Source organism: Lolium rigidum, chromosome 2 (genome assembly GCF_022539505.1).
Source record: "Lolium rigidum isolate FL_2022 chromosome 2, APGP_CSIRO_Lrig_0.1, whole genome shotgun sequence".
In the NCBI taxonomy this organism is placed as follows: Eukaryota; Viridiplantae; Streptophyta; class Magnoliopsida; order Poales; family Poaceae; genus Lolium; species Lolium rigidum.
In genome coordinates, this window is record NC_061509.1 from 271659226 (window position 1) to 271672785 (window position 13560).

Sequence of the window (13560 nt, forward strand, 5' to 3'; positions counted from 1 at the left end):
TTTTTTTTGAACTTTTTTTTGGAAAAAAGAAAATTCAAATTTGTAAAATTTGTATGCCGACGGTTTTGCCGTCGGCGTAGCATGCTACGCCGAGGGCCGGGCTACGCCGACGGCAATAGAGTCTATGCCGAGGGACCTAAACGCCGACGCCATACGCCGAGGGCTGCCGTCGGCGTAGCCTACGCCGAGGGTCAGACATGGCTACGCCGAGGGCAGCTGGCCGTCGGCGTATGCGTCCATTCCTGTAGTGCGAAAAAATACGGGGGCTGTTAGACATGCTCTAAGTTATCTACCAGTAGAGCAACGCCACTTACAGCCTACAGATATGCCTTTTCCTAGTAGCATCGCTAAGATGCATGAAAATTAAGGGTGCGATGAACCATGCATGTAGCAGCTACAATAGTACGTACATATACATTCTTAAGCATGTGCTTTTTCCAAACGAACCGATGAATCTTCCAATCTGCAGCTGCAGGTACGACAACCCTCTGCTGGCCGCCTGGCCCCATGCGTTGATCGCGATCAGTCTGTCCACGTCCAAACCTCAATTGGTCCAAAAGTTATACTATTTGTACTCTGCCCGAACGTGCGTGCAACCACATACGTCGACGTGCTGACGATCATTTTAGCATTACTCCTTTCCTAGCTGCATGCGTTGATTTTTTTTTCTCTAAAATCAGCACTCCTCCGAAGAAAAAAAAAAGACAATCAATCCCATCAAGGCATCAACACACTAGTTAGCATGTTTGGGCCTTATCTCGATGCCCTGCACGATGAGCCCTCTCTTCCACCGCCGGCACTCCACCTCCTTGAAGCTCACCTCGACCACGCCCTCATCACCGGCCATGGCAAACTCGCCTAGCTCAACCTCCTTCCACCCATCTACTCTTTGGCAGGGGCACCTGATGTCCATGTCGGCCTCCCTCGTCACCTTTCGCCCGTAATTCTTCCATGGCCGCACGTATTCCTGCCTCCGCCGGTGCATCGTCGTCTCCTCCTCCCCCTGCATGTGTTGTAGGCAGAGGGTGTGCTCCGTCGACATCGATGTCGGCTTGGTGTTACCAGAGACGACGACGGTGACTGTGGCCTTGGGAGGCAGCATGCCGATGTTGCACTCTAGGCCGTAGGAGTCATCGGCGATGGAGAATACGAGGTAGGCGGTGTAAGTGATCTGGGGAGAGAGCGACGAGAGCTGCATCTTCCCGGTGATCTCCAGCCAGCACACGTCGACCAGCTCAGCGACCTCGGGAAACCTATAATCACAAAAATATAAAATTAAGAAACCGTTCAAAAATGTAATTATAAGCCATTTTAGCAAATTAAAATAGTAGTTTGCTAATGTACGGCTTATATTAGTTATGGTAATTAATTTAATTAACTTGATCAAGCCCATTAGCTGCCAGCATGCATGCTGCATGCAGATGAGGAGGCTAGCTACCACGCGCGTCCACGTACATGCATATGCATGCATGGAAGGTTGGAAGCCGACGTGTGTATGAACAGTTTAATTAGTGTAGGGAATGCCATTTTGTTTTCTTTCTCGAAAAGGGGTATCCTGGCCTCTTCAACAGAAAATGCTTTTATAAAACAGGAAGAACACGGTCACGGACTCACGGGGTAGAGCAGAGCAACACATGCGAAGATTTGTTCAGTTCTTCGGAATTTATTCGGTCAACAAAAGCACACGTACGTTTGGTGAGTTGAGAAAAATATATATATAGTTGAGTTGTGGTGGTAGTGGCACGGCGATCGACTACTACCTACTAAGTACTTAGGAGGCAAGTAAGGAACATACAGCCAATGTGTGTGTGCTGATCTTGTGGAATATTCTAATCTATCTCTATATCTCAAACATGTTGAAAGTAACAACCTTTGCTCCACCACATACTAATGTTCGAAGTACTCTACTTCCTCTAATCTATAATAAGTGTCGGGAATTTAGTTTAAATTTAAACCAAATCCTCGACGCTAATTATGGATCGGCGAGAGCAATAACATTTTTTTTCTAACTTGGCGGTGCATGATGAGTTCGTATTATCAGCCAACCTAGAGCTGCCACACCCACATGTACATCGTATATGCAGGAAGAAGAATGTACTAGGTACCTTGATCCGGGGAGGTCGGCAGTCCATGTCCAGCACGCAGGGTCGTCTCCGCACACGATGCTCAGCGCCCTTGCCGACAGCATCCAGCATTTCGCGCCGCTGCGTCTGTCCAGTCCGAAGCTCTAAATTAAACACGTGCAAAGCCATTGATCAGTCACTTCTCCTAGTACGTCTAATCATGATGATTAGCGAACAATGCAAGTGAATTAGTAGCAATGAGAACTAGTTAAGCACGCACCATGGTGGCGCCGTCGAGGAGGACGGGCTGGTTGCAGAGCCGCGTGAAGAGCTCCTTCTTGGACCACTCGCGGTGGCCGCCGTCGTCGGCGCGGGCGAGGACGGCGGCGTGGTCGGGCGGCAGGAACCGGTCCCAGACGGCGTCGGAGTCGGCCGCGGCCCTGAACGCCGGCGACACGGCCGAGGAGCTGCACGCGTCCCCGGGCGTCGTCATGGCGATCGCGTGAGCAACGCACTCCTCCGGCAGCCGGTAGATCGCCGCCGCTGCCGCCACGCTCTCCATGTATTGCTCTGCTATGCTGACTCGGAGTACGTTGTGCCTTGATAACGTACGTGATCAGGTACGTGGATGGATTGGGAAATGGCGGCGCGCGGCCGGGCTACTTATAATGGCGCGCGCCGCCCGACCGGCGAGAGAGGGAGGGTGGAGAGAGAAGCTTAAGGGCTAAGGCTCACGGGCACAGTGAGTGGCTCGAGCGAGCTTTGGGTTGGGTCGGAGCTTAGCTAGCTAGGTAGCTTTGCTGACTCGGATCTGGGTTTGTTAAAACGAAAAGGGTATATAGTGGTGAGGTATTCCAGCCGGAGCCGGAGCCGGAGGAGATTCTGGTGTGCCCCGCACGCACGAGCCATGCTTCGATCGGGGCTTTCTCGGCGACAGCCTGGTGACACGCGGTGGCGCAGCGCATGTCTTCATCTGGGCTTTGGGAGTATCTTGTTCTGCTTCCTTGGTGTCGAACGAAGGAACGTCATCCCCGGCCGCCTTCTAGCTCCATCCAACACATATACGACTTGGAGGGATTCGATTTGGAAGAGCTTGGAAGTCGGCAACGATACCATGGATTGTTTTTTTTTTTTGGTTTTACCAATTCTTAATAGACCCCCCCCCCCCCCCTACCCAAAAAAAACAATTCTCAATAGACTAAGTGGACTCTTTGGCCCATAGAATTGCACCGTGATTCGTGCTATCATGCTTAGGTTGCTACTGGTATTTGTCTACTTGCATGGGGTGGTAATCAAGAAAAACCGTAAGAACCATTGGATTGCTTCGGTAATCGTGTTAGTTATATATAAGCTACAACTGAGAAAAATGTGATTGCTTCGTGATTCGTTCTAGTCACAAGTTTTACCTTAGGCTCCAACTAAGATTGAATAACACCATCCCAATGAGAAATTATCTCACCCAAAAATTCAGTATTAGTCGATCCATCGAGAAATTGTTCTAACTTAGAGAACATTAATCCATGATGGAACTCGGAATTTTCTAAGTTGGATGACTTAGATTAGATTCGGTTATAATCCCTCTCTACCAAAATTTAGTGTATATAGGTAGTTTTAAAGTTTTCATCAAATATATAAAAAAAAATATTTTACCATCTACCACATCTAATCAATATTTGTAGAACTATCATAAAATATGATTTTATATTTTCCGTCCCCGCAAAGGATGTATAATATTTATCAAATTTAGATGTATCTAGTCACTATTTATTGTCTAGATATATTTGAATTTAGACCAAGTTAAAACATCCTTCTGGGACAGTGGTTTAATCGTGGATGTTATATTTTTCTACAAACCTAGTCATAATTTATGCTGTTTAACTTTTGAAAAGATTCATATGTAGAAAATTTTGGCATACAGGGTTAGAAATAGCAACCCCTCTTATGTCATTTCTGTTTTTTAAGCAGTTCTTGCCACTATTTTAGATGGTACCTGGCAAATCCAAATGTTAAAGCATATACTACATCCATTGTATTTAGGGATGGAAATTTTATGCATGGACTTGGGTACCCATGGATAACGCGTCCTTCAGATATGATTCCACGGATTTTCACCAACGGTTACCTGCAAATAGGGTTGGACTGATGAGTTGCTCGACTCGGTAAGCTCAGGATCATTAAGGCTCAGATCGTTAAACTCATTACGAATAACAAGCTTTTGGATTTGTTCGTTATACGCTCATAAGCGCTCACGAGTTGCTTGTTAATATTTTAAAGAAATGGCTGCCGACACGCCGCCACTGAAGTCGAGACGAGACGAGCAGAGAAATCCAGGTGAGGATTGATGATGTGTCAAAGGGGATTCAACATTTAGTGGGCAGCGCTCGGCTGGGAGCCTTGATAGTTGGGCTGAGCCTTTGGGGTTTGGTAGTTTCAAGTTTGTGAGTTAGGGCATCTCCAGCGGCGCGAGTGTCCGCCGTTATCGGAAATATGTGTGGCACCACCTCCAGCGGAGCGACGCAAAGTGATCGGGTCGTTCGCGGAGACGCAAACCTGGCCCAAATATGCGCCAGGTTTGCGTCTCGGCGGACGCTGCGCGGACGCGCAAAGTGTCCGCTCGATCCTCGTGCGGGCCCTCCTAGCAGCGGCACAACTGCTTCGTCTTCCGCGGTATTACTTCTGGGCGGCGCGCTGCAGCCTTTGCAGAGGCCGCGTTAATGGCGTGCCTCGGCTTCCGCGAGCGTGCGCAGCTAGTAGGCGTTGCACTGGCAGGCCACTGAAGGCGAGATGGCGTCGGAGCCTCTTAAAGGGATGCTGCCGGCGCCCATTTCCCCGACCAAAACCATTGCCAAAATCCCACAGTAGCCACCACACCGACGCCATGGGGAAGAAATGTTGGCCGTTCCGGAAGACGAAGAACGACCAGGAGGCCAGCGGCTCGCGTTCCGGCAAGAAGGCACAGGTCGGCCGGTACGTCCGCGTTGACCTCGCGCGGCAGCTATGGGAGGAAAACCGGCCGGTACCATGGCGGGACGCGAACTTGCCGGGAGGGGGCTGGTACCTGAACTCGCAGCGCGTGCCGGTCCCCCCCCCCCCGTGCCGCGCGAGGGCCGAGAGCGGCGGGACGAGGTGCGCCGCCGCCGCGCGGTCTTGCCGCCGGATCTGCGGGAGGATCCGGCGTACGCGCTAAACTCCTACAACTGGATTTCCTTCGGGATGTGGGAGTTCGACGCGCGGCGCCGCGCTGCCTACCTCGCCGACGTAGACTACTTTGAGCGTGAGATCGCCGCCGAAGAAGAAGAGAACGACCACGAGGACGCAGACGAGGACGGCGACGTGGCCATGCCGCAGTACGACCACGACGACGGCGGACCGGCGTGGGATCCGGAGACCCAGCCGCCGGACATTTCAGAGGAGGAGGCCATTGCCATGGCACTGGCCAACAGCGAGCAGGACAAGCTCAACGAGCTCGCTTTGTGGGACGGGCTCGCAATCCAGCTCCGCGAGTCGGCGCTCGCGCGGGGAGGCCGGCGACTCCTCCGGCCACGCCGACGCGTTCCAACGTCCGCGCTCCGCCTACTGCTCCAGCGTGGGATCCCTGGCCACAGCCTCCTGCCCGTGCGGCGGTACCTCCTCCACCGCCGGCGTACGAGCTTACATGACCGACGCCGCAGCTGATTGACCTCGTCAGCGACGACGACCAGTAGACAGCGCGTATTTTAGCACGCTTTTATGTCCTTTTTATCATGTAAAATTATGGCGTATGAATGAAAAAAAAATTATGCGTCGTGCCGCTGGAGCCACCCCGACGCAAACGGACACCCGGACGGTTTCGACCATTTGGCCCGACGCAAACGGACGCAACGCGTCCGTTTCGACGTCCGAAATGCGTCGCGCCGCTGGAGATGCCCTTAGATGAACTTCAAATTAACGTGCATGCGCAGAAATTTTGTTGCATGGATAATTTCGTTGGCGGGACAAACGGGGTTCATTACCATCCTTCTAATTATTGCTCTATAAACTTTCTTGCTTCAGGTAAGAGCGGAGACGAAAGGAGGGCGAGCCTTACAGGCTCATTCGGCGGTAATCTTGAAAAGTTATGTTAGGTGAGTAAACGAACCTAACAAAGAGGGCATTGCAAAAACTTTCATAAGGTCAGAGTAACGCCATCTCAGCCGTTGAACAACAAACAAATATACATATACAGCAAAGGGGGAAATAGTATTATTAAAAGATAAAATTAAAACATCACATGCAGAAGAACGACGATACAGGTTGCTTAGCGCAGCCTCCGCTCACTAATCCCTCCAGGCGCTTTTCTCCTTCAGACCCCAAGGACGTTTTTAACTCTTTCCTATCGACCTTTGATATTGCTCCTAGAAAAATAAAAGACCTTTGATTTTGCTGCACCCAAGCAGGATAGGGCCTTTAGGGATCTGAGCTAAGAAAACAGCGTGCTTTAACACAAGCCGAGGACCCTTTTGAGGTAAGATTAGTGCCGGATCTACGCAACCCACATGATCCATTGCCGCCTTTCGCGCAAGGGAGACTCACTCCGCTCCCTGCTTTCCTCCCCCACTACATCCCCCACAGCAGAAAGAAGACCAGGAAAAAAAGGAGGCCATATCTTACTAAAGCCTTCGCTAAAGATTGCGCTAGTGCTGGGCGCAAAGGAACACACATGGGGCGGACAATCAGCAAAACAAGCTTTCATGGAAGCATCGGCGAAGAAATACATATATCTACACTCTGCAGTTGTTCAGCGGTGGCCCATGCCTCATGGGCAAATGTTTTTTCCTCCTCCGATTGGTTAGGGACAAAACTGGGATTATGTAATGTACATCGAGCTTCCAAAACTTTCCGGCTGCAAACTCGCCAGGAAACCACTCAAATTGGACAACGAACGCGGCACCCCTCTGAGGTTGGAAAAGGGTGCAAGTATGGGCTACAAATCTACTCTTCTTCATCTTCATCCTCCTCTTCTTCAGCTTCCTTAAGCCACTGCCAAGAAAAGGAATTGGTGAGAAGTTAGTATACTTAAGACAAGTGAAGATCTCATCGGAAGTTGATTTTGATAATCATATCATATTGTTGAGTTTTTGTCATGTCAACTCCATAGATGGTACACGGTTGGTGGATAAAATACTACTGTCGTCACAGAGTGATTTAAGACAATCAGCTAAATTTAAAAGCAATAAACAACAAGAGTAAAGTGTAATAGTTCAAGAAGAATGGTTAGGTTATGACGGAAGATTTCAGATCAGAGAAAATAACTAAAGAGATAGAAAGACATTAATACGCCATGAATATATGTGGACTGAAAACTGGTACAGTGATCATGCAATAACTTATATTGGTTCTGTAAATGTCATGCAAAATGAAAAGGGAAAACTCAGCTTTAGTGGAGCAGATATACCTGAATAAAAGCATCAGACTGTTTAACGAAAACTTTATCAGACTCATCGGCATTCGCTTTTTCTTCCGCCCATCTCAAAATTGCATCTTCGCTAACTAGCTCCTTATCATAGAGATAAGGCAATATCTGCGATCAATAGCAAAATTATCGAAACCAACAAAAACAGCATCATAAATTTCCAAATAGTGCACACCACCCAGCGATGCAAAGAAAACAACAGATATATATGGTCAATAAAAATATAAATGACCTGTCTGCAATTAAATAGTACTTTACCTTTGAAAAAAGTGCAGAGAATTCTTTTGTGATATCTTGACACATTTCCTCAAACTTCAAAAGTATTTCCATCTGCATCATCACAAAATGATTCATTTAGGCCATTTCAAATATCAAATGACAAAGACACTAAGTCACACAATAATAAGGAATAACTCATGCATGTTTCTTTTGTAAAAATCCGTGGGGCACCCAATTTTCAGACTGGCCCTAAAACTCGCAACAGAGGCCCTGACAGAGTGCTCATGCTCCAACACAGAAATCTGGTATTCGGATCACCACAACTACCATACTACCAATTACATACAGGGTCATTTCAGTTAGGATTTGTCATATGCTCGAAATAGATAAGAAAGCAACCCACGCTGACTAAAATATTGAAGAAAACTGTAGACATGATTAAACCTGACAACAGATACATTGGACAGAACACTACTTTAAAATCATTAAACCTGAAACTATTTGTGCAGACCTAAGTTCAAAATTTTCAGCATATGATACTTATGCAGACTTCAAGGTATTCATCCAGTATATCGTTGAGCCATACCTCCTCATCAACCGTCTTGGTGTAATTGCGTAAAAGGTCCCTCCACTTGGTAAGCGCATCTGCAGTTGCCTTTAGAAGACTCTCTGTATAAAGAGGGAAGCAAGATAAACAAGCTTATGTTACCAGTGTTCAGGATCTAACAGCTATAGGGAGAAGCATCCTATATTAAAAACTCTACAACACATAAGTTCTCCAGTAAGAATGATTCGGTCATGTTTGCGATAGACGAAATGTAATATTTTGTGCAAATCCGATAAAGTCTCTACCAAAACCAAATATCCAAGCTAATCTCCTCACTAAACTGGGTCTTTTCAATTACAGTTAAAACAGGCAAATAGCTAATGACCAAATCATAATCCCAGTTTCAAGTTCATAAAACTATAAATTATGACCTATAAATCATACCAGTAGTAGATTGTGCAGCCACTAGTGCACTCCTCATGATCGAATAAAAAACTGCTCCAGCACAATCTGCATGCTGAAGGCTATAAGACAACCTGAAAATCGCAAACAACATAATCAGCCATGCTGAATATAACAAGATAGACAAAACTAAAGAACTGGCATAATCTGTTGGTGATTTGAATGTTGAATAGATGGCTTTTATCAAAAACGACAGGCACCTGCATATGTAACTTTGACCAAACAACTAGAAAATCATATGACGAAAAATCAAAGAGAACAACTAATTCATCACGGTCAAGCCATAAATTAGAACAAGACACTGCAAACATCTTTCATACTCTACATGAGCAAAACTAGTGGTTAGGAAACAGAATGTTAATCCAAATTCACATGCTTAATTAACATTGAAAGTAAATATTGTTTGCCATTTGAGATGGTGTGATGTTCCTGAAGAATAAATTGTAAGTAGAATATGACTTTCCAGCTAGTTATATGTTACATATGGGGAAAAAGTGATATGTATATTTCAATTCTTTTTTTCATTAAACTGCCCTTTCATCTGCTTGTGTTTCCATTGCTGCCCGAAAAAGAAAAAGAAAAAGAGAACAGTGAGAGAACCAAAGTAAATGTTGTCCTGGACAAACTGACTTATATGTGTTCTAATTGTATATATCTCGAAATCCATACATATTCCAGTGGAACAGAAAAGAGTTTACACCTGAGCGCATTAATTTCTAGTATCAAGTTGTCTTGATGAACCCCATCAAGTGCTCGTTGGAATGTCTCTTCGACCTAAGTAGGGTAAACCAATCAGCAAAGGGGGGAAATAAAAACAGTATGAAAATCCCAATTTTATGCTATACTAACCTCTTTCTCAAACTTAGTATAATCATCATCCTCAACCACACTAATCTCGGAATCATTGTCATGGTCTGCTTCACGTAGACGGTTGTTCAAGTCTTCTTCTGATCCATCGGCGTCATCAACAGCAATAGCATGCTGCAACTCTTGAAGTTTTTCTTTAGGAATTGGAGCAATTGATTGTCTCCACTCCTCCTGAGTTCCAGTATCACCACTTGCCCATATGTAACCAAGGACACCAGAGGTACCAGTCTAAGCAATATCATAAACAGCACAGATCAAGACATGATAAATATATCACCAGGGTTCCTGGAAATCCTGACAACCACACAGTAATGGCAAAGCACACATTAAAGGAAATCTCTGCACCAGCTAAGACTAGAGTGATACCTCAGATGCCCCCAAGTCTTCATCTTCAGATTCGACAGTAGGGTGGTCGGCATTATTCCTCATGCTGGAAAAGGCTGCAAACCAAGTTCGAAGTAAAACATGAGTGTTACAGATTTGCATCGCCATGCGAAGAAAACAAAAAAGACTTGCATAAACAAGTAATGGAAACTTTAGGATCTACAAACTTACGTGGACTATCTGTAACTGCAGAATTGGTATCAGCATACTCAAGTTCCTCATCACTATCTTCATTTGAAGGCTTTTCAAGTAGTGAAACTTTTGAATAGGCGGGAACAACAACATTCTTTCCAACTTTAATCTGAAATAATACAAATAAGAATGTAATTCATATGAGCAAGACTGCACAGTAGAAAGTTACAACTGGTTTAGTCTGTTCCTAAATGAAAAATAAATAGCATAGAAACAAAATATTATATATAGCAAAATACCTTAAATGACAATATGCAGCCAGGCTCAACAACAGCACCTGCCCTTAAATGAACGTCATCGCAGACTAAGGAGTTACTCACTTTGCATCCATCTTCAATTATGACATTATCCCATATATAGGACCCGTGAATAAGAACGTTTTTCCCAATACTGCAACCTTCCCCAATGACTGAATTTGATACCTTGCACTGCTCCCCGATATTTGTACCATTGCCAATAACAGAATTCGCACCAATATGTGCAGAATGCGACAATGTTACATCTGGAAAAGATGTGAATTATGTGAAAATTTTCATATGTAGAAAGGTGATGTTATACAATTTACTGGATTGAAATATACCTGCACAACTAAGTGGTAGGTAAAAAATCATGCCCAAGAAACAAAAATCACAGTTTAAAACAGCCCATGTAACATTAGAAAGCATTTTAATATTACTGGCAACTAATATCTGCAACCTCTCTTCATCCCAAATCAAACATAATGATTCAATAACTTCATCTAGTGAACAATGAATCAGGGGGGCAAAAATAAATCTTTGTGGAATTATCCTTTCAATGAGCATACCTGCTGCCTTGTAAATTCCTTGCCGATGTAGTTTCATTTCATGGCAGTTACCAAAGGATAACACATCAGGCACCATAGGGTATGTCCATCTTTGTATTATATCTTTACTCACTGTATCATAGCTCCTGAAATTATCTACTCTTGCGGCATAGCTGGAGTGTATTTCATGAGTATAAATTTTGTACCCCATAATCTGGAAAGATTGGCAAGCCATTTTGATTGTAAGAAATGATACATTATAGCAGAATGATGATACTGCACTAAGAACAAGCATCATGGTTTCTTGTCTTACATAGGTCAACAGGTGGTGAATGGACTTACATCGTCAACTAGTAAACCCTTCACAAAATGACGCCGGAGATGTTGATAGTCAAAGTTGTCGGTAAAAAGACTAAGGACTTCCGGCGAGCAGATATCAATATAGCAATCCTGTCCCAAAAAGGAAAAATATGTGAAGTATTGAAGAATATCTATTCCTGATCTTGCAATGAAATAGCAAAACCTGAGCTTAGAGAAAACCATGTATCCATTGTTGAATTAACAAGTTTGAAAGCAAACCTCCATGTTATTATGCAACTGGAGAGTAGGATTACTGGCCAGTATATCTTTATCAATTGTCACGCACAGGTGTGAGGCATCAGCTCTATCCTCGTAATAAAGTAGCTCCTTGGTCTCAGGAGCTATAGCCATAACAATTTCATCATTCCCCAGACGTGTCTGCTGCGTCAGTACTGAAGGTTTTGACTGCTTTATAATCATAGTCATAACAGCAAGCGGGTCCTTTTTCCTTCTGTCCTTGTGCTCCTGGAGAGCATCTTTCAAGCTCATGTTGCTGATTGTATCACCACTGATGAGGATAAAATCCCCATTTATCTACATAAAAGGGATGGAAGCATCAAACAACTGAAAGCGTAAACGAAATGGCAGTAGTGCATGAAACTTTGAGAATGGGACAAGAAGCGAGAAAGTAAGACTGCACTATACATGTGTAGTAATAATTGAGACACAAGCTACAGCTACTTGGGCAAAAAGAATCAGACACGCAATACTATTCTAAGCAGGCAACACAATCACAGAGCTAAACGCTTGAAAAATATCAAGATTCCGCTAACCTAATACGTTCAGTATGATTTAATAGTTAAAACCTAAAACCAACTTTTTGGTTATAGCCATTTGGCACAAAAACCAACACTAGGTTTACCTCTGACTAGAAAATAATATGGTCATTTTTTTCATCGGTCTCTTGCTGATTGTAACTCTTTCCCAGATCCAGACTATCGAGACAACCAGTACTCAATGGGAAGCCACTGAAATTAACTGTTATGACACAAGGTAGTACAGTTATTATCTATTTTCCTTGAATAAACTGGAATGACACCCAAAGTTTTGTCCAATTTCACATATGTTAACCACCAGGTCTAAATCAATTGTCTACCCTAAGATAAATTGTTAATCAGTAAGAAGGACACCAAGAACTAATACTGATACCGCAGTGCTTCATAAGTCACGGAAAGTGTGGAGATCGGAGACTCACAACGCCGCGGCCGTACATGACGCGGAGCGCGTCGCCTGCGCTGATGGCGTCGTGCGACTCAACGGTTCTGACGGCCATCTCGCGGGCCGCGGGCTTCCCGGTCCAGCCGGCGTCCTGCAGGTGCTCCTTGACCTGCTGCGCGTGCGCGCAGCAGAAGACGAAGACCTCCTCCACGCCCGAGGTCTCCAGCCACGACAGCGTGTAGTCGATCATCGGCACGTTCACCAGCGGCAGCAGCACCTGCGGAGGCAGCGTAGTTCAATTCAGGTCCGATTGGGGGCGGCGGCGCCCGCGGCGGGGTTTGGGGGGCGGGATGCAGTACCTTGGGGCGCTCGAGGGTGATGGGGCGGAACTTGAGCGTGAAGCTGTCGGCGAGGAGCACGGCCTGGAGGGGCGAGCGCGAGAGCTCGTCGGCGTCGTCTCCGGCGGAGGCTCCGCCGCGCGACTTCTTCTGGGACATGGCTGCGGCGGCGGTGGCGGTGGCGGCGGCGGGTTGGGGAAGGTTTAGGTTTGGGTCGCTGGCGCCGTCGTCGCCGCCGTGAGTGTGGCAGGACAGGAGGGAGGCGCAGTGGATCTACCTGGGCTTTGGAGTTTGGGCCCTTTTCTACTCCTAGACCTAGTCTAGCAAAGTTCATACCAGATTAAGCCATCCGTCCAGCCCGCCTAAAGTTTTACGAAATAGTTATATCCACTACTTGCTAAAATCCAATACTACATCATAATGTATGGTACTCTATATAATTTAACGCACATTCTATTTTATCGGAACGTAAAGTTATTACTCATGAGGTATAACATATATGCGCCAAAAAATCAAATATCTAAAGACCTTGTGATTCATCGGAATGAAACACATAATATCAACATGATTTAAAACAGTAGTGTCATTCAAAATGATATCATTATTAAGTTTGGTTATCTTTCGGTATTTTTAATATTTAATAAATGACTCATCAAGATAAAATAAGAATAGCTCATTTATAACCGAAATGTGACCATAATAAGCTTTATTCATAAAATTAGAACCACGGGTTTGTCTCTGACTAAAAGAACATT

At 45.4% G+C, this 13560-nt stretch overlaps 2 protein-coding genes across 2 annotated transcripts; both read right to left on the minus strand.

The window, feature by feature from the left end:
* Positions 1-640: 640 nt before the first annotated feature.
* Positions 641-2676, minus strand: LOC124688789 (putative F-box protein PP2-B12). Its single transcript, XM_047222421.1, has 3 exons — positions 2344-2676; positions 2106-2227; positions 641-1253 (listed from the first exon to the last, which is right to left on the minus strand). Exons 1-3 carry the CDS (start codon positions 2623-2625, stop codon positions 734-736), a joined length of 924 nt encoding a protein of 307 aa, XP_047078377.1. The 5' UTR covers positions 2626-2676; the 3' UTR covers positions 641-733.
* Positions 2677-6754: 4078 nt separating this feature from the next.
* Positions 6755-12984, minus strand: LOC124693446 (translation initiation factor eIF-2B subunit epsilon-like). Its single transcript, XM_047226923.1, has 15 exons — positions 12827-12984; positions 12505-12744; positions 11529-11843; positions 11292-11399; positions 10971-11163; positions 10405-10667; positions 10145-10274; positions 9956-10029; positions 9572-9817; positions 9423-9496; positions 8705-8796; positions 8300-8382; positions 7753-7824; positions 7477-7602; positions 6755-7061 (listed from the first exon to the last, which is right to left on the minus strand). Exons 1-15 carry the CDS (start codon positions 12962-12964, stop codon positions 7014-7016), a joined length of 2202 nt encoding a protein of 733 aa, XP_047082879.1. The 5' UTR covers positions 12965-12984; the 3' UTR covers positions 6755-7013.
* Positions 12985-13560: the final 576 nt, after the last annotated feature.

What these genes read in the sequence shown, in the direction of transcription:
- LOC124693446 (XM_047226923.1), bottom strand. Translation starts at nt 12,964, where the DNA reads ATGTCCCAGAAGAAGTCGCGCGGCGGAGCCTCCGCCGGAGACGACGCC. An exon ending in TCACCCTCGAGCGCCCCAAG is followed by an intron (nt 12,745 to 12,826) that starts GTACTGCATCCC and finishes CTGCCTCCGCAG; the next exon opens with GTGCTGCTGCCGCTGGTGAA. An exon ending in CTAGAAATTAATGCGCTCAG is followed by an intron (nt 8,797 to 9,422) that starts GTGTAAACTCTT and finishes TGCGATTTTCAG; the next exon opens with GTTGTCTTATAGCCTTCAGC.
- LOC124688789 (XM_047222421.1), bottom strand. Translation starts at nt 2,625, where the DNA reads ATGGAGAGCGTGGCGGCAGCGGCGGCGATCTACCGGCTGCCGGAGGAG. An exon ending in TCCTCGACGGCGCCACCATG is followed by an intron (nt 2,228 to 2,343) that starts GTGCGTGCTTAA and finishes TGTTTAATTTAG; the next exon opens with AGCTTCGGACTGGACAGACG. An exon ending in GCCGACCTCCCCGGATCAAG is followed by an intron (nt 1,254 to 2,105) that starts GTACCTAGTACA and finishes TTGTGATTATAG; the next exon opens with GTTTCCCGAGGTCGCTGAGC.